We start from the raw sequence: 24633 nt of genomic DNA, 5'->3' as shown, positions 1-24633 counted from the left end.
TATTCTAAAGCATCGTTCATCAAACATTATTTCCTGGTCTACTCTGAAAATAAAGCGAAAGATATCGCAGAGGTCTCCATCTATTAATATTGAAGTTGGTTGAATTGATCACACGATTCTGATAGATCAAGGTTAGATTTGAAAGGCAACAGATCTAAATATTCTCTTTGCACAAATTACAGAATTTTTATGTATTAGAAATGATTGAAAATTATGTGAAATCTTTCATTTTGCTTTTGTGTATTGAAAATATCTTCCACACCAGGGATGGGGTAATCATAATCAGTAATCGTAATCAGCTGTAATCGATTACAGGTTGCTGAGTAATCATGAGTAATCAGTAATCATCCATTTTTCTGATTACAAGTAATCGATTACTCTGTAAAAAAGTCATGTAATAATGATTAATTTTTGATTACTTTTATGATTACAATGGCAAAAGTCAATAGGTTGAAATCATTATTCATTATTCATTGGATCTTATATTAAGTGAATAAGGTTCAGTCTTAAAGTTGGCCAGTATTCCTTTATTGCCCTTGGGCATGTTTAAATTCATGTCCAGTCATGATACAATGGGTGTGCTATTCAACAGTCCTTGCTTTTAGGCGCATTAAAAACAGTTCACATACTGTGCTTATTTAATTGGGAAAATTATTTAAAGGGTCACTTTAAGTTGGACTTTGTTTACAGAAAGATGTCTGCTGTACAGCATTTTGAGTTTTCTGATGATCAACCTTCCTCAGGTATTGTGAAAGCCAAATGTGGATACTGTTCTGCATACATATCGGGGCAAGCAAAAACTACTTCAAATTGTAAATAATGCAATGAATTACATTGATACTAAAATAAAGGCTACTGTCCAAAAATGGCCTGTTTTTTTTTTAAATGAAACATTTAAACTATGAAAAAACTAAAAAACAAATAATGTAATCTAAAACAAGTAATTATGATTACATTGAGGAAAAGTAATCTATTGTAATCGATTACTTTTAAAAATGGATGTAATTAGCCTGTAATCGATTACTTTTAAAACCCAAAGTAATTGTAATTTAATCGATTACTTTTTAAAGTAATCGACCCCATCCCTGTTCCACACAGCTCTATTTTATATAGTAAGGATGATTTCATATGAAGGGGAGACAGCTTATTAGATCTTTGGTTGAGATCATACTTTCCATCATTGATGTGCAGTCCTGTATACTAGAAATTTTCATTATGAATATCATTTAAATCATCAATATATTCCTTAAAAAAGTTAATAAATATCATGGTATTTTGTGTTCTAGAATGAGGATGGTAAACTAGCTGTCACATTGAAATATCCTCATTACTTCCCATGCATGAAGAAGGCCAGAAATCCCTAACCCCCCCCCCCCCCCCCAAAAAAAAAAAAAAAAAAAACAAAAAAAAAAACAAAAAAAACTGGATACAGTATACAACTCACGGTAGAACTTTCATATACCAAAACAGTAAAATGCTTTCTTAGATGGTTTATGAGAATGTGAAGATAGCGAGCATATCGGAAAAAATACATCATGGGAAATGTTATTTTTTTCCTGTCAAATTAATAGTGTAAAGAATTCATAGCAGAAGGGTATTCAAGCTTGTTCTGTATGAAATGGATGACCACTATGTTTTTGTATTGGAAAAAGATAATGATAAAAAATACATAAAAAACCTCTGAAAATACCAACATCTTGATAATGCACCAGACAGTATATTTTTATCATTATAGTGTCTCATGTGCATCCTTTACATGACTTAAAATAACTGTATATCCCTTATTTACGTAGTAAATACTTATTATTTAATAATTTGGTGATTCTGTCATTTTGTATCAGACTGCAAGATAATAACATTGAGATTGCCAAACTTACATTATAATTTCATAAAGGACTATGTGCGGTTTTATGCATTTTTTGCCCCCAAATTTTTAGAAAGAGCTTTAAAGATAAGGTGAAAGATAGTTAAAATCATTTTGGAAATAAATATGTGAAAGGTTATTACCACAGTGACGTCATGAAGATTGTATTTTTTGATAAATTTATGTTTAGTAGCAAAATATGGGTGTTTACCGATGGTTTTTCGACTGGGAAACATCGAGCGCAGGCTTGCTTAAATACCATTTTTTAGTATAATGTGTATATATAGCTATCTGAAGAAAAACATATGTTGAAATCGCACTTGAGCAGACCTGCGCTCTATACTTCCGAATGCAAAATATAGAGCAAAAATTAGAATATTTTCATTTGTTTGCAAATTTGCGGGAATTAGGTCATTAAGGTGACGTTATAGATAATCAGCGAATGAGCAATGATGACCAAAATCAGGATTAAAGTTATTGGCATCCTCTACACAATGATTTGTGATGTGTTTATTTTCATACGATACTATTTAAAAATTGGTTGAAATCGGGGGCATACCGCAGATAGTCCTTCCACAACTCTCAGAAAAATAGTAGTGAGATTTATGATCCGTGGGGGTATTTCTCTTGATTTTATTCAAAAATTAATTTCTTATATTAAATTAGGAATCTAGAAGCAATATACTCAAATGATCATTAAGGCTCATGGGTTTTTTGTTATGTTTAGGAAAATACCATGACCAGATTTTTTCACCTTTAGATGTTTGAAGCCAAATACAGCCATTTTAGAATAATTGGTTGAACTAATAAGCCAGGTATAATATCTTATCTCCCTTTTTTTTTTTTTTTTTTTTTTTTTTTTTTTAGAAATAATTGCTCTTCATTTATATTCACTTATATGAGAAAATGGACAAAATTATGTCTTATTCAAGATTAAGAATGTAAATTTCTTCAGAACCTGTACAACCAATCCCCTTCAGAACCTGTAAAATTATTTCCATTCTTAACCTGCAGAATTATTCCCCATTAGAAACTGTACAATTATTCCCCTTTTGAACCTGTACAAAAATTCCCCTTCGGAACCTGTATAATTATTCATCTATTAAAGTTATTTCTTGATTTTAGAAAGCAGACATCTTGGGGTTTCCAACTCACGCTGCGTTTGTTCTAGACATGAGGATGGCCAAAGACCCTGAGAAGGTGAGGACGTTCCTTGTTGACCTGGCCCAGAAACTCCGACCCCTACAGGAACAGGAAGTCAAAGTTTACCTGGAGTATAAAAAAGAGAAGGTAGGTCCTGTCCGTGTTCATTGTAAGGTGTGAAGATAACCTGCAAACAATAACTTCTAAACGTTTCTAGAGTCCAATTTTCAGTACTAAGCAAATATGCATTTAATAAAACTGGCTGGTCATTAAAATTTTTAGAATTGTTAATCTTGTCTTAAATTTGTTGTTTAGTGTGATAAATATGGATACGAGTATGATGGAAAGATCCACTACTGGGACCTCCGTTACTATATGACTATGACAGAGAAACGACAGTACGCCGTGGATTCTAACCTTCTGAAGGAGTACTCCCCCATGGAAGTGGTGACCACAGGACCGCTGGATATCAACCAGGTAAAACCAGGTCAAAGTCAGGTGTTACATCTACCAGGTAAAACCAGGTCAAAGTCAGGTGTTACATCTACCAGGTAAAACCAGGTCAAAGTCAGGTGTTAAATCTACCAGGTAAAATAAGGTCAAAGTCAGGTGTTACATCTACCAGGTAAAACCAGGTCAAAGTCAGGTGTTACAACTACCAGGTAAAACAAGGTCAAAGTCAGGTGTTATATCTACTAGGTATAACCAGGTCAAAGTCAGATGTTACATCTACCAGGTAAAACAAGGTCAAAGTCAGATGTTACATCTACCAGATATAACAAGGTCAAAGTCAGTTGTTACATCTACCAGGTAAAAGAAGGTCAAAATCAGGTATTATATCTACCCGGTAAAACCAGGTCAAAGTCATGTGTTACATCTACCAGATAAAACCAGGTCAAAGTCAGGTGCTACATCTACCAGGTTTAACCAGGTCAAAGTCAGGTGTAAAATCTACCAGGTAAAACCAGGTCAAAGTCAGGTGTTACATCTACCAGGCATAACCAGGTCAAAGTCAGGTGTTACAACTACCAGGTAAAACAAGGTCAAAGTCAGGTGTTATATCTACTAGGTATAACCAGGTCAAAGTCAGATGTTACATCTACCAGGTAAAACAAGGTCAAAGTCAGATGTTACATCTACCAGATATAACAAGGTCAAAGTCAGTTGTTACATCTACCAGGTAAAAGAAGGTCAAAATCAGGTATTATATCTACCCGGTAAAACCAGGTCAAAGTCATGTGTTACATCTACCAGATAAAACCAGGTCAAAGTCAGATGCTACATCTACCAGGTTTAACCAGGTCAAAGTCAGGTGTTAAATCTACCAGGTAAAACCAGGTCAAAGTCAGGTGTTACATCTACCAGGCATAACCAGGTCAAAGTAAGGTATTACATCTACCAGGTAAAACAAGGTCAAAGTCAGTTGTTGAATCTAACAGGTCAATGTGGGAAAACCAGGTCCAAAGTCATGTGTTATATTTAGCAGATTAAATCAGGTCAAAGGTCAAATGTTAGCTGTAATATCTAACAGGTAAATTAGGTCAAAAATCAGGCGTTATATGTACCTGGAGAAACAAGGTCAACATTGCTATTGTTATGTCAAATGTCAAACGTTGTAAATAACTGATGAGAAATTTAAACATCTATGCTTTGAATTTTAGGAGTTGCTGAATCTCAAGTTTACACAAGTCAAAGATGTGGAAGTTTGGCATCCGAGTTCACGTTGGCAAGTTTCTCTGCTCCAGTCACTGGAGGGAGGATCTCTTTGAAATTTGTATAAGTCTCTAGAGAACAGCTAATTTTTTACCCATTTTATTATTTGAATTTGGAGTTTGTAGACATTTTAGACATTTATAAGAATAGAGTGATACTGATGATGGTGTTGACTAATTGTCCTCTGTTGTAGTACAGTGTAGTGGACAGGGAATCATCCAATCTCCTGGGCTATTTTTATCTGGACCTGTATCCCCGAGAAGGAAAATATGGACATGCTGCTTGCTTTGAACTGCAGGTACAAAAACAAATCTTAACACAGTCAGTTCAAGATTACACTTATTTCATCAACATTTATTCATAAAATTAATATAAACATTTTTAACTCACTTAAATTAATTAAAGTTGGAAGTTAAACCAAATTTGATGTATAAGCAACCTTGATAATTTTAAAGTTCTTATACAAAATCAGCAATTATATAATACAGCAAAGACAGTGGACTGAAGCAGATATATGAATATCTTCCATTAATTTACAGCCGGGGTGTATACAGCCAGATGGGAAGAGACAGATATCTGTGGCTGCCATGGTCGCGAACTTCACCAAACCAACAGAGGATAAACCAGCCCTGCTAACACACGATGAGGTAGACCATTACTATATATTCATATCGTTAACATTGTTTAGCTAAATGAATGTATTCAAATACTACAAATAGCTATATAAACAATAAATTATGTCCATGCATTTAATCATCATAGTTTTTTCATCCACATAGCTGGAAATTAACTCACTATATCAATGAATGAGTGTACCAGAGATTGTGCAGTTTATAATTAAACACATAAATTTAGCAAGAAAAAGTCAAAATGTAAAATAGAATCCAAAAAACTCTTCCTATAAAATTTCTGGTTTTCAAGGATATTGGTTCCTGTATCAGACATGTTTGTTTACAGGTGGAGACCTACTTCCATGAGTTTGGTCATGTGATGCATCAGATCTGTGCTCAATCCGAATTTGCTCTGTTCAGGTATATTGAAATTGTTGTAAAATTTCTCAGGGATTCCTTTTTACCTTTATAAAGCCGGTCGTAGGATATATAAATCTAAATTTTTCTTTAATTTATAAGATATAAAAAATAAAGTTTAGGATACTATTTTAAGCAAGATACATGTAGATATTTTAAAAGCTTTCCTTTTATGGAGGGTGAATACAAAAATATTATAAACCTTTTTATCATTTAGTTTGTTTTAAACATATTTTATTGATTACTCAAAAGGATCAGAAAAAAGATTTTACAACCAACGAGTTCTTCTCCTTTCATTATGTTTATAAAATATCTAAACTTAAGTATAGCATTACGCTTCAAGCAATATAGATTTTAAGGAGTTCTTTTTTTGACGAGTGAATATGGCAAAAGTACATAATGTTTTGTTTTTGGGTGCTGCTATTTTGACCATTTAAATCATGTCACATAAAATGAATTCTTTGTTGCAGTGGAACCAGTGTGGAGAGAGATTTTGTGGAGGCTCCGTCCCAGATGTTGGAGAACTGGTGCTGGGAGAAGGAACCTTTACAGAGAATGTCCAAACACTACAAAACAGGGGAGGCAATCCCTGACCACCTGCTGGACAAACTGATCAAAAGCCGGATCGCTAACGCTGACATGTTTAACCTGAGACAGATCCTTCTCGGAATGTTTGACCAGACCATCCACACACAGAAAAATAGGATCATTGTCCATGAGCACAGTTACCTTCGAAGTGTGATTTGCTTTTAATTCACAAAAATTAATGTCCATGAATATTGATAAAAGAACAGTACTTGAACAGTTTGAGAATAAAATTTAAACAAGAAACATTTAAAAGAAGTTTAAAGAATTGGTTAATTGAAATGATTTATCTCTATTAAAACTCCTTACTGTTTCTATTTTAAGTTTTCACTACATACAATTTGTCAATGAATGCTGTGCCATAATTGGGACATGTTAATCATCTCAATATATCAGTTCTATTCCTATGTATATACATTGCTTTATGTTTAGCATGTTTCAGGACCATGAGCTTTGCAATAAAATTATTATGAATTTCTCCCTAGCATGTTTCAGGATCATGAGCTTTGCAATAAAATTATTATGAATTTCTCCCAAAGAAGTTGCTTTATTAATCTTTGATGAATTGTGTTTGTCAATAATAAGGTTTAATACCTCTGTTTTTCTTTGTAGAGAAAAATATGAAAAACCAATGAAAGTAATAGCGAGTGCAGCTCGCCGGCGCGCAGCGCCGGCGAGCGAAGCGAGCTCTAAGAACCAGTGTGCGCGGGAAAAAGAACGAGCTAAACCTACAGTTCATCAAACAAAATTTTTTGTCTACGTCTTATAATGCTCTCTAATGTTTTCACCCGTGGTGCTATGCCAAAAATGGCCGACTTTTAACTCGTAATTTACAGTGACTTAAAGTTTGAAGACACGTTTTGAGTACTGCATAGGCTTTGGCGAGACTCAAAAGATTTGTTACATGCTTCCATACCTCCGTAATGAATCGAGAAACGTAAACAAAGACGAACAAAGTCATGGATGACGTCACAGTGCACTCGCGCTATATTTCCCGCGATAAATTTAGAGGTGGATCAAACATCTGTAATGCGTGTACTAGCTATTTCAGTACAGACTGCGATACCTGCCTCATTGATGTATGATTTGTTTTTAATTTTTTTTAATATAGAGATTTTATGTATATATATTAGCAAGAGCCATACTTTACTGTCATATCGATCCATTTTTAGACGGTGGCTATTTATAGCCACTGTCTATTGCTACGGTCCTGACCGGAAGGGTATTTCTCACGGGGACCCTAGCGGATAACGAACGATAACTCTGTTAGGTACATGTATGCAGTGTTTTATCTACGTGTGGATTTCAGTATGAGAACTCATTTTAATCTTATCAGATATTTTAAGCATTATAGCTGCTAATTATTTTGTACATACATTTAAATAATGTATGAAATTGGGTTTTATTTTAAATGAGCCGTTACCCTATCTGCTTACGCGGTATTAATAATATTAATTGAGGCTCAAACTGCCAGTTTTGACGTTTAACTCTGTATCAGGACTGCATATAAACTATATCACTGCGATAATTGGTCAAGAGATCTCACAATAATTGCTTCTTGTTTTTTATGATATAAATAATTGTCAGAAACACACTATTTAAACTGGTTTGCCATTTCATATTTCAGCAATTATGCTTCATCGATAAATTCAGCCATTTTCAATGCATTAGTTTTAGTTGAGCAGTACATTTTTTGTTGTTGAAGCTTATTCCAAAGAATTCACAACAGATACTGACAATGAATATTACATAAATTACATTTCATTGAACTTCAACCGATCAATGGCACAGTTTCTTCTACAAGTGTGCATGTGTTTTCAAACACACAAAAACTTTAAATTTACGATACAAATGTGTTAAATTTTCGACTGACCTGTGATTTACAATGTACCTTATTTCGTACCTCACTCAGTCTGTAGAAACATAAATTTTATTACAGGCACCTCAATATTCATCAGACAATATTTACTGCAGATGTTGACGCTTTACTTGCTGCTGACTTTCTCTCAACCACGCTAATCGACGTCGGATTGTAAAATTCACGTGCAAATCGAGTCCCCATTTTAAATGTTTATAAACTACATTTTACGATGTTTCAAAGATTTTTAGTTCAGATTTTTTTTTACATATGCTGTAAAACGTCTTGTGGATTTCACGGCGTGTCAGCTCGTCTATCTCTAATTTGCAGCAAATGCTAGCTTTTTTGTGAGAAAAAACATGCGATATTCCATATACATTTATGGTACATAATGAACGGTAATGTAAGAGAGGATCTTTTCTTTGGTTTGGGGGCATTTTTTCACTAACAGATAACATTATTTACATATGTACGTAAACATCGCCCCGTTTGTTCTCAAATGATTCTTAATTCGCGAGTACAACTCTATTATGAACTTTCTTCGACATTTGTTTCCAAGTGTTAGCATCATTTTGTCAACATGCATTTACAAATAGGCGGGCCTATATAAATGCGCCAGTTTGTTGCGACTCGCAATTGAAATACACACCGGTTAGAAAGTGTCATCACTTAACACAATGCTACATCGGCCGTAGCGTATACATTCATGCTATATTTGCGATAAATAATGAAACATGAAGGCAAAAAAATGTGCTTCATAGATGACTGTAGAATTCTGCTGAGCTACAGAAATATAGCTTTCCGAAAATATTGCCGGGATTTTCGAACCCTAGATCTATTGTTTAGTACATGCAAAGAATAAAATCAAAGAAGATAGGCGAATAAGGCGTGTAAAATGCCCATATGAGGAATGATTAGATACGGCAAAATTAAAATATCATTAAATCTGATACTTTTTTAAAAAATAATTAAAAACAATGTATATTTAACGTAACATCGGATTGTAATCTTTAAATATTTTAAATATACTTGCAATATATTGATTTAAACTGGCGTATGCGTGTCAAAACCTCCTAATCGTGTAATTTTTATAACTTCAATTCATTTTCTTTCATAGAGTGGGTCTGAGCTCAATATATTTTTTTTTACAGTCTAAATGTGGTTGAATGGAATTTAATAAACCGATTGGACTCAACAAAAATGTGGAGAGATGACCCACTACAGTTCAAAAATGTCATTTTGTAGCTCAACAATTGAAAGTTTTAGAAATATAATACAAGTCCGAAAATTCGTGGTCATAGTCTCATATAGCATTTAAACAACGCACTTTGTTGTGAATGAAATGGCTCACCATGGTTAGAGCACCAGCCATTAGGAAACTTTATAGAACTTGGGTTCGATACCACCAAAACTTAAAAATTTATTATTTTTTTCTTATCTTTTTGAAATATTTCAAACTGAATATAGTTAGAAATTACCATTTTGTAAACTTGCATAATAACATATCAAATATATTTAATTGAAAAAATGCTAAATTTGAAATTGTATTTTACAACTAAACCAAAAGGGCAGTTGCGCCATCTTATCCCCCCATCTTCTTTATATACACAGCTGTACGGTCAGAAAAACGTGCGTTCAGCTTGAATTTTGTTTGTTTGGTGTTTTTAAAAACTTATTTTGTATAATTAATCAATATTTGTTGTAAGTTTACTAGAAAAGTTTAATGTAGCAAGTAATTTATGCGTGTTAAAGTGTACTGAGAAGCGATAAAATATACATGTGACTTTCCCGAATTCATTCAAATGGTTTGAATAAATCTATAGCTAAATACAATAGAACAAATGTTAAAAACGTTGATTAATGAAACTGCCGCGACCGAATGTTGTATGATATTTTCTAAAATTTTCATTCACTTTCGTTGTGAGCAAATGGAAATAATCCCCTAAAGTCGAAGATAAAATATTGATTTACTCTTCTGTTTCATGATGACGTGCATTCCAAAAGCAATACCAGTTTTATCAAACAGGTTCTTGTAAACCCATTCCGTTTTCTTTACACCTTAATGTATTAACTGACTATGAGGGAAAAAAAAGCAAATGTGATGATCCACAAGACTGCAACTTTTTCCCCGTGAAGAAAATGAGGGAAAATGCTGTCGAGAGGGACAATTAATATACTATATGTATGCCCAAATAGTTAGTAAAAATAAGTATTTTATCATACCAAAGCTTTATTTGTTCTCGTTACTTTGAGAAATCTACAATATATTTAAAGCACAATAGTCCAATCCACACTTTTCAAAAGTTGTTCCCATTTGCGGGGCCAACCCAAAGGTCAAAAAGGAATAAACCAAAATTCCCCTTCTTCAAACAATCAAATATTTGGGCGTACTGTGATGAAATCGCTTTGGATTTGATTTATTCATTCAATATGTGGTGGCAACCATTCAAACGGGGTTTTAATGTCAACTGATATAGATACAAACATATTGATACAAAATATAGATACAAACTTCTATACGACAAAGACTACTGTGATAAATCTTTGGGTCTTTCCCAAAAGATGACGACCAAGAGACACAGCATTTGTAAAGTGTAGAGTGAGATCACAGCTACGATTTCCACAGAATTATCCATGTAGGAAACTCACGACTAGTTGTGCGAGTAAGCGTTAAGTATTAGTACATGAATGCGATACTGGCCGCGGTTTTCGACAAAAATAATTATCATACATCACTCATTGTTACATGTAATATGCCACTTTCAAACGACGCCACCGTCTAACAGTACTTTGATTAAGCTAATTGTGCATGAATGAGTAGGGAGGAAATAAACAATAGGACATTTTGAAATAAATCAAAAAGGAATAAAATAAAAAAATAAACAGTTAAAAAAATTATGTAGATATGGGATATAGTCAGACCATTAAATTTAAAAGTGGGAAATTACACACCTACAAACAGGTACCGGGCTCGGGCTCGGGCTCTCTCTCTCTCTCTCTCTCTCTCTCTCTCTCTCTCTGGGAAGTGGGTTGCGCTGTATGTATCATAACCATTAAAATTAGTACCTTTGGCATACTTATTGTAGAGCAATATACTCTCTCAAAAAATTCTTTGACGTTCGTTGATACCTAAATAAAACTATAAGTTGACAATGATGCAAGGTATGTGTATAATTCTTGCTGCGCTCGCCAGAACGGTAGCACCGTAAAACATATTATCCTTATTCTATGCGAGAAATCAGACGGATAAAGACACAGTCAAAATATTTTTTTCATTGTAATTTTTTATATCCTAGGGACATAATTAAAGCCTATGTTGTATTTTACAGGATGCCGCGGATATGGTACGTAACTTTCTGGGTCGTGACCCTACCTCAGAAGCTTTCCTCATCAGTAAGGGACTTAACCCGAATGCATAATGTACAAGGACTACCAGAGACTTGACTCCTGATAATCTTCCGTATTGAGGGGAAACTTGATAAAGACATTATCTATCTGCAGGAACACATTTATGAACATGAAGGCAAAGGAATGTGCTAAAACTTCTGTTGCTGTTGAATTGCGAGAGTGGATAGAGTGTCATTAAATGATTTTTCGAAAATTATATCGTTCAATTCTGCTGAATACTTGATTAAACAAACACATAGAGACTTTGTTTTATTGGTGTGTTTTACTAAAGACAATGATGTTTTTACAAAAAAGATGTTTAAAAAATATCAGATAGCTTATGCTGGATAATCTTCAGTGTTTCAAGATAAAAGCAGCAAATAAAATATCTGATTGAATTCAATATTTTAAATCTTTATTATCTGATTATCTAAAAGAGCAATTTATTTTTAATTCATACTTTTTTTAAATTTCGCTTTAACAACATTTATAAATGCCCTACATCAGAGACAATAGATATTTGTAGTAAAAATTACATTTTTTCTCGAAGATACAATGGGCATCGTTATAAACATTGAATGCATGAACAAAATCTGTATATACAGTACACAACAAATCTGTATGTCGTGAATTTGAATACCGCTGGGGAGTTTATAATTTTTATCTTTTCAAACAATTTTTAAAAAATTGACGTCTGACAATTTGGATACACCCGTTGTCTGTTTCTGCATTTATTACAGTAGCAAAGTATCCATTTTCAATGTTGTTAATCACATTGATTTATCAGTCAATCTGTCGCGGCGTCGTCCGGTTCTGGTCCTGGTTAAAATGTTCAGAATCTCACATGTATAGGTAGCCGTAATCAGTGACTAGCATCTGTCCCTGAAAATATAAAGCAGTGATATGTTAACTGTATTCATTTTTGTAAAATGTGTAATGAACTATGAAAAAAGAAGTCATTTTCACACATTGATGCATGAATTTTCCATATTGGTGCATGAATTTTCAAGAACAACTTGGTGTAGCAAAAAACTCAGCTTTTGATATTACAGTCATCATAAACCAACTGAAGCCGCTTATGTATCATTGAAGGTTAAACAGTGCAACGCAGATTTCAAGAGTATAGAAGTAAATGCTCTTTATATGCTTTCTAAAACAAGGTTTTTATAGTTGAAAAGTTAATTATCAAGTCCTTAAAATTCTCACCAGTGTTTTTCCTGCTTTTCATTTCAGCCAATAAAAGTCTAGAGCCTGGGTTTTTGTCTCCTGATAAGTTTTTGGCAACCTTATCCAATTCCAAAGACTTTCTGCTCTTCGAAAACGCTTTTTCCGGCACTCCATATGTCTTATGCAAGCAGGCAGCCATTAATTCTGATAGTAAAAGAAAACTGCTTTATCAATAGTAGATGAAAGAACATGTAAATAATATACACAATGGTCACCTACCAAGATACTTCTGAAAAAATTATTTAATTTTTACCTGGTATATACTTGAAGTCTTTGGGGGTTTTCCTCTCATATGCTACCCACTGCTTTGTGCGCCTCGATACCTGCGCCTGAGCATATGAGTCACCATCGTCTCCTACTTGTGGCATTCTCCCTAGATGGTTGTTATGATCCATGACAGCCAAGATGTTCCTAATTCTGTATGAATCATAACTGTAGGAGTTGGCTTTGGGACAGTAATGTACGTAACAAGGTGTGGCTGAAAATTTTTTCTAAGGCCCAGGTTTGCTTGCAGTGAGTATAAAACTGCATGGTGCCACACCATTCCCTATTGGTGACCACTTTTTTGAAAGGAAGCAAAATACATTTAGCACTTTAAAAGACAAAATACGATTGATATTTATGAGCATATTTGCGTGTAAACAAAATGTATACCCCATAATAAACATCTTCTTTAAAAGCAATCCAGAAACCAGTAATACATATAAATAAGTAACAGGTGGAGAAAAGTATTTTCTAAAGTAGGATTTGAACCTAGATCCAGCCCTCTAAGGGTGGAGCTACTGAGACCTGATATGCTGAGAGCTACACACAACCGGTCATAATTTGATACTAACCTGAGCTGCTTGAAAGCTTCTGAATCTCTTTCTAACCACTTCTTGTTTTCAATCTCTGTTACACCCTCAGGGTGACGGCATCTAAAGCGTAATAAAAAATAAGGTGTATCAAATCTTGAAAAGATTCCTAACATGGCATATCTACCCTATCTATTTCTCTCAACATATTATAATAAGATTTAACAGCTAAATACATGTAAACAAATGTATTTATTTACTTACAAATTACATACTGTAAAGCAATCATAACATACAAGCATGAGTGACTCAAATGGTTTTACCTTCCACCTGGCCAGAAATGTTTGTTGTTTATGTGATGCAGTATTGCCATCCACCGTTTCAACAAAGTGTCAACACTGCCCTTACATGTACTGCAACTCCACCAAAAATGGTTTATAATTGGTCGAATCCATGGCAAGAGCTGTCGACAGGCTGATTTCTTTGTGATATCTGCCAGAGTTACTGCCAGCTTCTTTGCCTTATGCCACATATCAAGGCTATGGTGGAGATGTTTAAATGGTTCTGTTTCTGTGAGTTATATAAAGAAACACAAACCTATATCAATACACAAACCCTATTAATGGCATAATTTTTTGGGACTTATGAAATTATATATATATATATATATATATATATATATATATATATATATATATATATATATATATATATATATATATCTCCAGAAAATAACATATTCATCGATCTTACTTAGGAGGAATATTATGTTCCTGCTAGCATCAGATATAATTTCTAGACTATCAGGGGAGACTGGTGCACTAAATATAGCAGCCCCCTCTCAATAAGAAGTCTCTCCATTTTGGGGCTATGGCGTCCAACTTCTCTTGAATCACCAACCTCTAATTGCAAAATGGCTCGTGTGTTGGTGTCCATAAATACTCCACTTGATCGGTTGGCAGAAAACCCTTTGAAATAAAGTAATAAAATGTCCATCAATATCTTACATTATTACTTTTGCAAATATCTTTCTGTACTTGATTCAATCTACCTGAAAATAAATTTTCCTTTGTTTATTACAGTAATTTTATCAGAAGTGACTTAATTTGCATAAGTACATGTGTATATATACACTTATCATGCATATAAAATGTGTATTATTTTTTTGTAATTCATCTTTTTCAATCAGAAATATAATAAATATTAAACTTGATTGTATCAGAATAAATCCATTGATAAACCATAAAATTTCACAGGTTTTTTGTCAAACGATAAACTTATTTCATGTCTTTAAATATTGCAATTTATCTTTTTAAATTAAGTGTTTATTTCATTTATACCTGGTGTATCGTAACGAACATCAACAGCGATACTAAGTGGCACTCCAGCTACAGCTTTTCTTACTGTCTCCATGTGCCGAGCAAAACTTTCTTCTATGGCAACCTATTCATAATAATTTCAAACAGAGGATCACAAGTATGTTTAACCTTTGAAAACAAGTGCTGAAAACACTATACACATTATAATCAATTTATCAATCAATTTGGTGCCATTTTATGTAATTAATTTTATTCTTATAACATATCTGCTTTATCAATCAGTTCATACCCTGTACTGGAGCTGCATCTTATAAAATTGTCGTGTTGATCCTACGGCAAGATTGATAAACTTTGCTCCCAGAGAAAATTTCTCCCATGAGGCACCTGAAACAATAAAGCTATAACTAATTAACAAACTATTATGATAATTACAGTCATCTTTTATCTGACAATTAGTATTAGAAGGTAAAATGTCTGGATGAATAGCAATATGCATCTGCTTTAATTAAAGATTACAGCTATGCAGAATCTTTCATTCAGTTGTCTTACATCTCTGTAATTCAATATCGTTTTCATTGACTTTGCATTCATTTATCTCTGCTTGCAGTTGTAACTTATGTTTATTGTACAAAAATAATTCACCCAACTTACTTTACTATAATTAATTTATATGGATAAAATCCCAATGGTAAATTAAAGCTATAAAAAGTTATACATGTATTATCATATGATATGTAACTTCTACAACAACATAGCTTTGCACATACATAGCTTTACACATTGTCTTTACCAATGTTTACCAAATATGTGAAAGGGGCATTAGAGTCAAGTATGTTTGCATTTTTTATAAATACAGATAGATTTAAATCTACTAGTAAGATTTGCTTTATTTATAGCAACAAGAATCTACATGTACTCACATTGCAAACAAACTTGTACTTAATTCCAGCAGAAATCTTTTCTCCTTCAACCACACTATCTGGGTTGACTGCTTGCCCACACTCTACACATGTTGACCTTTTGATAAGATCAAAGAGGGCACTCTCGCAGACAAGGAATCTTCTTTCTCTTAGAAGCTTCTGCTCATCACTGATGTCCTCACTAAAATTAATGTTAATGTTTTCACTTACACTGTACTGTACCCACACTTCCTTTCTTGCTATTGTTGTTCTTAATTTCAAATTCAAATGATCAATACACAATAAAGGGCAAAAATATATCTCAACAAAAAAATGGTTTAAGGATTGTGGCCAAACGCAACCCTGTCTCAGTCAATATTACACAGGTATTTAAATCCGGATAACTTATACTAAAGTGCACTGTCTAACTAAAGAAATTACAATTTTACATGCTTTGTGGTATACCAATTCTTTCAACAGTTTTATGAATTATGACAAATCAAGACTTGTCTACCTTGAGGTAAAGTATGCATATATGCGTGACACAAATTACCAATGTCAATATGGTGCACCAAAGTCTTATATCTATACGACTCACCAGGTGAGATACACAGTTTGTTTGCACGTGTTGTACTCTGTCGGTGGGTTGAACAGCTGATCCTAGGAATAACAATAGATGCGCGGATCCCAGTCAATTTAGGAACACAGGCGCGGAACACTAGTCATGGTTCAATAGGAATATACACTGGCAATGGTCGTCATGGTTCACAGTTCACTGGGTAGGGCTGGTGAAGTCTTTCCAGCTCCAATTACATATAAAGTCACTGTGTCCCAACGTGGGCGCCAAAATGTTACAGTCTTTGTTTAAAATAACTGACAACAAAGATATCTGTATGGTTCGTTTATTCGTACCCGGACACAGTGACTTTAAAATTTGCAATGTATATTTAAGCCCTGAAATATCATAAAACAATAATATAATTTATATCAAACTATAACATTAGTACAATATATATGTATTTCCATCAAGATAATATTTTTACATTATCTTACTATAATTGTACTTTAAACATTTAGCGGGAGGTAACTCTTATAATGTACATGAATTACATTTCTCCAAAATAAGTCATAAAATATAATTATCAGATAAAAAAAATATTTAAAAACACTTTCTCACCATTCTATGGGAACAGGCTCATAATACGTACACCGATTTCGTGGTGAGATTATATTGACATTGACTGTTTCTGTAATTCGAACAAAATAATTCTAAAAATATTTATTACTGAAATTAATCTAATTGATCTTATAAATGACCAATTTAATCAAATATCTGATCTTCATAAAATTCTTATATACAATTGATTTGAGAATCAATTAATACTATAATAAATAAACCAAATATTGATCTTTATAATCAACACTGTATTCCATATAAAAAATATCTTTTCATTCTAATTCATTCATACTCATTAGTTTGTGATCATGGACGGAATTAATGTTTTCTGCAATTTATAGGATAATCAATTTATTAATAGTAAGTGTTATAGGATATTAGTATACTTAGTATAACTTACCAGAAAAAGAGCAAGGTCTGGTCCAAAATTAATTAAATTACTTCTCAATATAAATATATAGTCTGCTTTGGTCAATGTCCAGACAAAGATTGTCAAACTTGGCGGTAAAACACATAAAGCAAAATATACAAACCAACCAAATTCAACCTGACACAACCAATAAAAACCAAGATCACAAATATCCACTGACCAACTCATGATCAAGTACTGCCCTAAGGGTATATGTACATGTGTATGAATTAAAAGAAAGGATGGATCTAACTTTTTTATATGTGTACTGTTTAGACGTATTAATTACAATAACTTTATTTATTTAAATCAACTATTTTCATACTCTTACACTCTCCCCCCGGTCGCAGAATGACTTCCATGTCATTCAACTGGGAAGCTGCATATATCTTAAAGTAACATGGCATAAAATACATATATTTACAATTTAAAAAATGTATTAGAACATGTAGAAGCAGACACAATGTTAAGTAAAGCCATCTGGCATCTACTTCGGTCAATGTCTCGTAATGAACCATCATTCATCAACCCTTTCACAAATACTGCTCTTTGTAGCCAATCTGGTTGTGTTTGGTTCATCATGACAAACTCCTTTGTCCATGCTGGCATTTTTCTTTGTCTGGTAGATCTTCTTGGGGCTGAAGTAGGTGTATCGTCATTTTCTCTGGAAGGCATTTCATCTTCAGAATCATCAGATTCATTGATGTCATCATCAGTGCTATCAACATCATGGATGATATTCTCATCATCATCATTGTTGACATCATCCTCTGGTTCATCATCATTGATGATCTCTTCATGTTGGTTCTCAGGCTCTCTATCCTGATGGAAAGCGTCCTCCCCTGAACCAGCTGCTGAAGCTTCCTCAGTTGTAGATTGATCGTCATCATCTAAACTGGGGGTAACTTGGGAATTTTCATTTCTAAATGCAGAGTTATCTACATAGGAAAATTCACTGTCACTATCAGAATCCTTCTCAGTAATAATGCTTACTGGTTCTGCCTTCCTTCTCTTTCTAGGAATAACTGGAGGAGGAGAAGTACTTCTTGGAAGCTTTGTTCCGATAGGTAGAAGCAAATTTCTATGAAGAACTCTAGTTCTTCCTTCTCCATCCTCACGTCTGACTTTATAAACAGGAATGTCATCATTTGCTTTCGCTAAAATGACATAAATATCATCTTCCCATTTATCAGCAATTTTATGTTTGCCGTCGTATACCACTTTCTTGACGAGAACTCTGTCACCTTCCTCTAAAGTGATGGCTCTTGCTTTTATGTCATAATGGCATTTCTGCTTCTGCTGAGAAGATTTTATTGCTGTTTGTGCCTGTCTGTAAGCATCTTGCAGTCTTTGTTTCAGCTCGGATATGTACTTAGTTGTACACTTATCTTCAGAATGGCTGCTGGAAAATCCAAAGACTACATCTACTGGCAAAACTGGTTCTCTTCCAAACATTAGATAGAATGGTGTGAACCCAGTTGTATCATGTCTAGTAGAGTTATATGCGTGAACCAGTGTGTTAATATGCTTTTTCCAATTAGCTTTCTGAGCGTTATCTAATGTTCCTAGCATTGATAATAATGTCCCATTGAATCGCTCTGTAATACCATTACCCATAGGGTGATATGGCGTTGTCCTGGATTTAGAGATGCCAAATATGGAGCATAATTCCTTTATGATGTTGCTGCAAAAATTTGTCCCTTGATCCGAATGAAGTTTAGCTGGAATCCCGTAATGAACAATAAAATGGTTATAAATAGCTTCTGCTGTTGTTTTGGCTGTTTGGTTCTTGGTTGGCACGGCAATTGAATATCGTGTGAAATGATCGGTTATGACTAAAATGTTTTGTATTCCTCCTTTCGATGGTTCAAGAGTGAGATAGTCCATGCATACAAGCTCTAGTGGCTCTGATGTTCTGATGTTGACCAATTCTGCTCTCTCATTGCTGGTCTTGCTCTTAATGCATCTTTCACAGGAGTTGATCCAATCAGAAACATCACGCTGCATCTTTGGCCAGTAAAATCTTTGCCTAATTAAGGAGAGAGTCTTATCTCGCCCTAAATGACCCATCTTGTTATGTAAGTATTCCAAAACAGTGGGATACACTGATGCAGGAATTACATATTGCTGATGAGTATTGTCATCTACTTTGACTTCTCTGAGTAAAATACCATCTTTTACTCTAAGTTTGGCAAAGTTCCTGTGGTAAACAAAATCATCTTCAGTAATAAGTGTCTCTCGTTTGGGTCTAATACATTCCTGTACCTTGTTTTTCCAAAAACTAACAGTAGGATCTGTGTTTTGGATTTCCATGATATCCAAATACTTTCCAATATCTGTACAAGGTTGTACTTGGTTGCAAATAGCATCATCTATAGCAAGAGATTCTGCATATGGCTGTCCAGTTGCAAGCTGGCAAATTGCCTTAATGGTGTCACTAGATACTGTTTCCACTTCCTTTAATCTGGATAGTCTATCTGCATCTATATTTGTTTTCCCTGGTTTGTAGATGATCTTGAAATTAAATGAAGCTAATGCTGAAATCCATCGATGTCCAGTTGCATCCAATTTTGCTGAAGTTAAAACATAGGTAAGGGGATTATTGTCGGTGTATACTACAAATTCTTTGCCTTGAAGGTAATCTGAAAATTTTTCTGTGACTGCCCATTTAAGTGCCAAAAATTCCAGTTTGTGAGTAGGATAATTCTTTTCAGATTTACTCAATCCTCGACTAGCATATGCTATAACTCTATCCATTCCATCCTGCTCCTGATATAGCACTGCGCCTAGTCCTGTCTGACATGCATCGGTATGGAGCTTAAAAGGTTTGTCGAAGTCTGGGTAACCTAGGATGGGTGGTGATGTAAGTTTCTGCTTAATGAGGTCAAATGATGTTTGCTGTTCCTTCTCCCACCTCCACTTTGGATCCACTTTCTTACTTCTTGATTTTTTTCCTGTGGCCATGATATCTAATAAAGGTCTAGCAATTTTAGAGAAATCATGAATAAATTTTCTATAGTATCCTGCAAACCCTAAAAATTGTCTTACCTCTTCAGGATTCTGTGGAATAGGCCAGTTTTTAACTTTAGCAAGTTTATCAGGGTCTGGCTCAACCCCATGCTCGGACACAATGTGTCCTACATATTTAACCTTCTTCATAAGTAAGGAACACTTTTTGGGAGAAAGTTTAAGCCCATAATCTCTAATTCTCTGGAAAACTTGCTGAAGGCGATTAAGATGTTCCCTGAAAGATTTAGAAAATATGATTAAATCATCTAAATATATAAAACAAATTTTTAGATGAAGGTCGCCTAAACATTGCTCTTGAAGACGCTGATAGGTTGCAGGGGCGTTTGCAAGGCCGAAACTCATGCGGTTAAATTCATAAAACCCAAGTGGACCAACAGTGAAGGCAGTTCTCTCCTTATGCTCCTCTGCAATTTTTATCTGATGATAGCCGGACTTCATGTCTAATACACTGAAGTAGGTGTTACTTGAAAGAGAATCTAAAATCTCTTCTATTCTAGGCAAAGCATAATTATCTTTGATAGTCCTAGAATTAAGATACCTATAGTCTATACATAGCCGCAAGGATCCATCATGCTTTCTAACTAAAACTACATTAGATGAAAACGGAGAATGAGATGGTCTGATAATGCCTGCAGCTAGTAAATCCTTGATGTGAGTACGGACTTCCTCAACCAATGCTGGTGGTACTCTCCTGTACTTCTGCTTAAAAGGTATCTCATCAAGGAGTTCAATTCTGTGCTTCACTTTGTCCGTTGTACCTATGTCTGTTGCTCCTGTTGAGAATATATCCCTGTAAGAATTCAACAAATTCAAACAGTCCTGTTTTTCATCTTCTCCAATATCATCTGGGAGTTGGATTTTGGATATAATATCCTCAATTTGCTCTGGGCTTGACAAAGAGGATTTCTCAACTGTTGTGTCCTCAATAGCAACAGGCTGTATTTCGCAAATCACTCCTTTTGGGGATATTGAAATAGTCCTGGTTGTTATGTTGTTGATGGTAACAGGCATTGTTTGACACTCTTCATACACATACTGATGCAGTGTAGCTTCTATGTCTACATCAGATGGAATGCAGGATTTTTCCGATTGCTGCATCATGACAGTTACTTGATGATATGGAATCTTCTTATCCAAGTATCCAAGAATGGTCACATGACTGTTTGGACGGATGATAACTCTATCTGTTTCAGCACTCTTTACTAATCCTAATACATAACCATGTCTGTGTAACTCCCTCTCTCTCAATGCTATGCATCTGAATGCTAAATACCATGGTGTGTAAATGGCTGCATCCTGCAGAAATCTTGAGCCAAACTCCTGTTTTGTCACATCCATCAGGTTCTGCAAGATGTTTGTTCCTATAAGCACTGGTACATGTGCATTATAATTGCTCTTGGGAACAACTAAAAACAGACAATCATTTAGTTTGTTCAAAGATGGAATACCAAATGGTGTTAAATCAACACATACATAGCCAAGATAGGGCATCAGTTGACCATCCGCACACTCTATATTGATAACGTCGTCCAGTGAATGAAGCTCTACGTCTGAAAGGTACTGATTATAAAATGCTTCGCTTAGAGTGGATACTGTTGCTCCTGTATCTAGAAGAGCTGTACATTGTACATCATTGATGGCCACTGATATTTCATTTGGTTTTCCAATTAGTTGTTTTTCTCTGGGACCCTTGATCCTCTCGCCAACCCCTTGTCCCCAGGTGCTGACGTGTTGTAGTTTAAAGCCTGGCGCCTGTGGTTGACTAAAACTCTGCATCCCACAGCGATATGGCCTACCTGTCCACATCTATAACAAGTAGGGGGTTCTCTTACCCTGGAACTCTGAGGTTCCTTAGCAACATCTGTAGTTTGGGGCTGAGGAAATCTGGGATATTGCCTATATCCTCCTCTGTATCCTCTTTCCTGTCTGCCTCTCTGATATAGTTGTCTTGGTGCCCTATAAGGCTGGGGAATAGGAGTATAAGAATACTCTTTTTCCTTCATACTTCTGACCTCAGTGGGTAACTGATTAATCTTTGCTTCTAAGCTATCGAAACTGTCAGCTGACTGATCTTTCACTGTGGCAGCTTTTGCTGTAGCTGATTTCTTTTCTGTAGTTTGTGGATGATGTTCAATCTCCAGTATTCTCACAGATGTTCTCAATTCATCGAATGATTTGCTTTTATCATATAGATGTCCACATATATCTTTAAGTGAAGGTCGCAGTCCCTTAAAGAACATGGTTCTTAGCATCTCCTCGAACTGACTACGGTCAATGAGGTTTTTCTGTATGGCCTTATTCAGAATATCCTCCAATCTACAACTCCATCTCGCACATTCCTCATCCTCTCTCTGTCTAGCACTGTAAAACTCTGACAGAATGTCCTCTTTTTCAGCCACTGTGCCATAAATACTGTCTAGCTTCTGTATAATTGAGGTTATTCGTGCTCCTGGTCCAAGATGCATTACCACTCGACTTGCTTCTCCCTTAAGTGAGCGTCGTATAGCTTGATGAATGACATCTGGACTATAAGACTCATTATAGAGACATTCCACCTCATATCTCCAAACTTCATATGTGGCATCATTCTTAGAATCTCCGGAGAAAAATGGAATTTTAGGGAACTGACTAGGAGGTAGAGATTTAGCAGGTCGTGAAGAATCAGAGGCAGTATCAGTACTTACAACCTCTTCCTTGATCTTCTTCTCCTGAACAGCAGATGACATCCATGATAAAAAATCTTCAGCTGAATCAGCTTTTGGTTTCATCTTTAGCTGCTTGAGTGCAGATACCACTTTGGCTATCTCCTCTGTTGACATTGATTCCTCAGTGTCTGCCATGGTGTTAAATTGTATGATTGTAGCTAACACAAGTAATATTGAATGTATCAAAGAAAATTCACACAAATTCATGCAATAATACAATGCATGTATCCAAGTAGATGTTGGTATAAGCAAATGAGTAACTAAATTTCACACAGAATAACTTTCTGCAAGAAATAGCAATTTCAGCAATGTGAATTGTTTTGAATCAGGAGGGTAGTTCAAAATGAACCATAAATAATTTGGACAGTATGCAAAAGGCACAATAAATTATTGCAAGCAACAGCTGATAATGTTTCTTTAAGTAAATGAATCAAAGAAATAAATAAGTTCTACCTGAAAGATAAGATTCAGTTCAAATATAAAGATGACAATAAACGAATGACAAAAGAATTCAATAAATCTTTTCTATATTGAAATAAACGAGAAAAAATACCGAGATGAATGGAAACAGCGAATTTCCTCGATTACACTTTGTTTACTTCCGGTAAAACGCAATTATTACGGAAATCGAGCCCGATTAGATTTTTTAACGGCAAAAACCGAACCCGATAATTTTTGAACGGCGAAAACCAAACCCGATGATTTAGATACGAGTAGAAATAATATATATAAACAATGGAGATAAAGCTTAAAACTAAATTAAAGGGGAAATGAATTAAATGTGTGTTTTAAATACTGTGTATAGCTATCAAACAACACAGAAACCACTTAGACTGATACTACTACAACTGTGCGACAGAAAACTTGTTCAACACTGAACTCACCCTCAAACTAAACAACGATGCAAACCAACTCAATCAACCGGTAAAGTAGTCCAAATCTCACGTCAGTCTCGTCAATAAACTGTCAAAAGTCTTGAGAGTATACAGCATATAGTTTTCTAATTAGCTTTTATAATTAGTATATTTGGAAATACGGGGAAAACAATATGGGTTGTGCGCAAATTGTTAATGTTTTCACTTACACTGTACTGTACCCACACTTCCTTTCTTGCTATTGTTGTTCTTAATTTCAAATTCAAATGATCAATACACAATAAAGGGCAAAAATATATCTCAACAAAAAAATGGTTTAAGGATTGTGGCCAAACGCAACCCTGTCTCAGTCAATATTACACAGGTATTTAAATCCGGATAACTTATACTAAAGTGCACTGTCTAACTAAAGAAATTACAATTTTACATGCTTTGTGGTATACCAATTCTTTCAACAGTTTTATGAATTATGACAAATCAAGACTTGTCTACCTTGAGGTAAAGTATGCATATATGCGTGACACAAATTACCAATGTCAATATGGTGCACCAAAGTCTTAAATCTATACGACTCACCAGGTGAGATACACAGTTTGTTTGCACGTGTTGTACTCTGTCGG

General features: G+C 34.6%; 2 protein-coding genes across 3 annotated transcripts; one reads left to right on the top strand and one right to left on the bottom strand.

The window, feature by feature from the left end:
- Positions 1 to 1287: 1287 nt before the first annotated feature.
- Positions 1288 to 11839, top strand: LOC136270347 (thimet oligopeptidase-like). Its single transcript, XM_066067775.1, has 9 exons — positions 1288 to 1296; positions 2990 to 3154; positions 3323 to 3484; positions 4669 to 4737; positions 4914 to 5018; positions 5260 to 5367; positions 5678 to 5751; positions 6219 to 6486; positions 11521 to 11839. Exons 1-9 carry the CDS (start codon positions 1288 to 1290, stop codon positions 11608 to 11610), a joined length of 1050 nt encoding a protein of 349 aa, XP_065923847.1. The 3' UTR covers positions 11611 to 11839.
- Positions 11840 to 12410: 571 nt separating this feature from the next.
- On the bottom strand, positions 12411 to 15443 carry LOC109618978 (uncharacterized). Of its 2 annotated transcripts, XM_066067159.1 has the most exons (8): positions 15208 to 15443; positions 14940 to 15042; positions 14353 to 14567; positions 13923 to 14169; positions 13642 to 13722; positions 13059 to 13365; positions 12785 to 12949; positions 12411 to 12460 (listed from the first exon to the last, which is right to left on the bottom strand). In XM_066067159.1, the coding sequence occupies exons 6-8, from the start codon at positions 13198 to 13200 to the stop codon at positions 12441 to 12443; spliced, it is 327 nt and encodes a 108-aa protein (XP_065923231.1). In that variant the 5' UTR covers positions 13201 to 13365; positions 13642 to 13722; positions 13923 to 14169; positions 14353 to 14567; positions 14940 to 15042; positions 15208 to 15443; the 3' UTR covers positions 12411 to 12440. The 2 variants fall into 2 exon arrangements, with proteins under 2 accessions (XP_065923231.1, XP_065923232.1); XM_066067160.1 differs by lacking the exons at positions 13642 to 13722; positions 13923 to 14169; positions 14353 to 14567; positions 14940 to 15042; positions 15208 to 15443 and having other exon boundaries at positions 13059 to 13532.
- Positions 15444 to 24633: the final 9190 nt, after the last annotated feature.

The sequence above is a fragment of the Magallana gigas genome, chromosome 7 (assembly GCF_963853765.1).
Source record: "Magallana gigas chromosome 7, xbMagGiga1.1, whole genome shotgun sequence".
Taxonomy (NCBI): domain Eukaryota; kingdom Metazoa; phylum Mollusca; class Bivalvia; order Ostreida; family Ostreidae; genus Magallana; species Magallana gigas.
The sequence above is the reverse complement of the archived record's forward strand: the minus strand, read 5'-3'. Positions and strand labels throughout refer to the sequence as shown.

Bases quoted from the DNA above. Each gene is read 5' to 3' on its own strand.
- LOC136270347 (XM_066067775.1), top strand. The intron at 3,485-4,668 runs GTAAAACCAGGT...TTTGAATTTTAG, and splicing joins GACCGCTGGATATCAACCAG to GAGTTGCTGAATCTCAAGTT. The intron at 5,752-6,218 runs GTATATTGAAAT...TCTTTGTTGCAG, and splicing joins TCCGAATTTGCTCTGTTCAG to TGGAACCAGTGTGGAGAGAG.
- LOC109618978 (XM_066067159.1), bottom strand. From the start codon at position 13,200: ATGGATCATAACAACCATCTAGGGAGAATGCCACAAGTAGGAGACGAT. The intron at 12,950-13,058 runs GTAAAAATTAAA...TTTTACTATCAG, and splicing joins AGACTTCAAGTATATACCAG to AATTAATGGCTGCCTGCTTG. The intron at 12,461-12,784 runs GTGAGAATTTTA...TTATATTTTCAG, and splicing joins GAAAAGCAGGAAAAACACTG to GGACAGATGCTAGTCACTGA.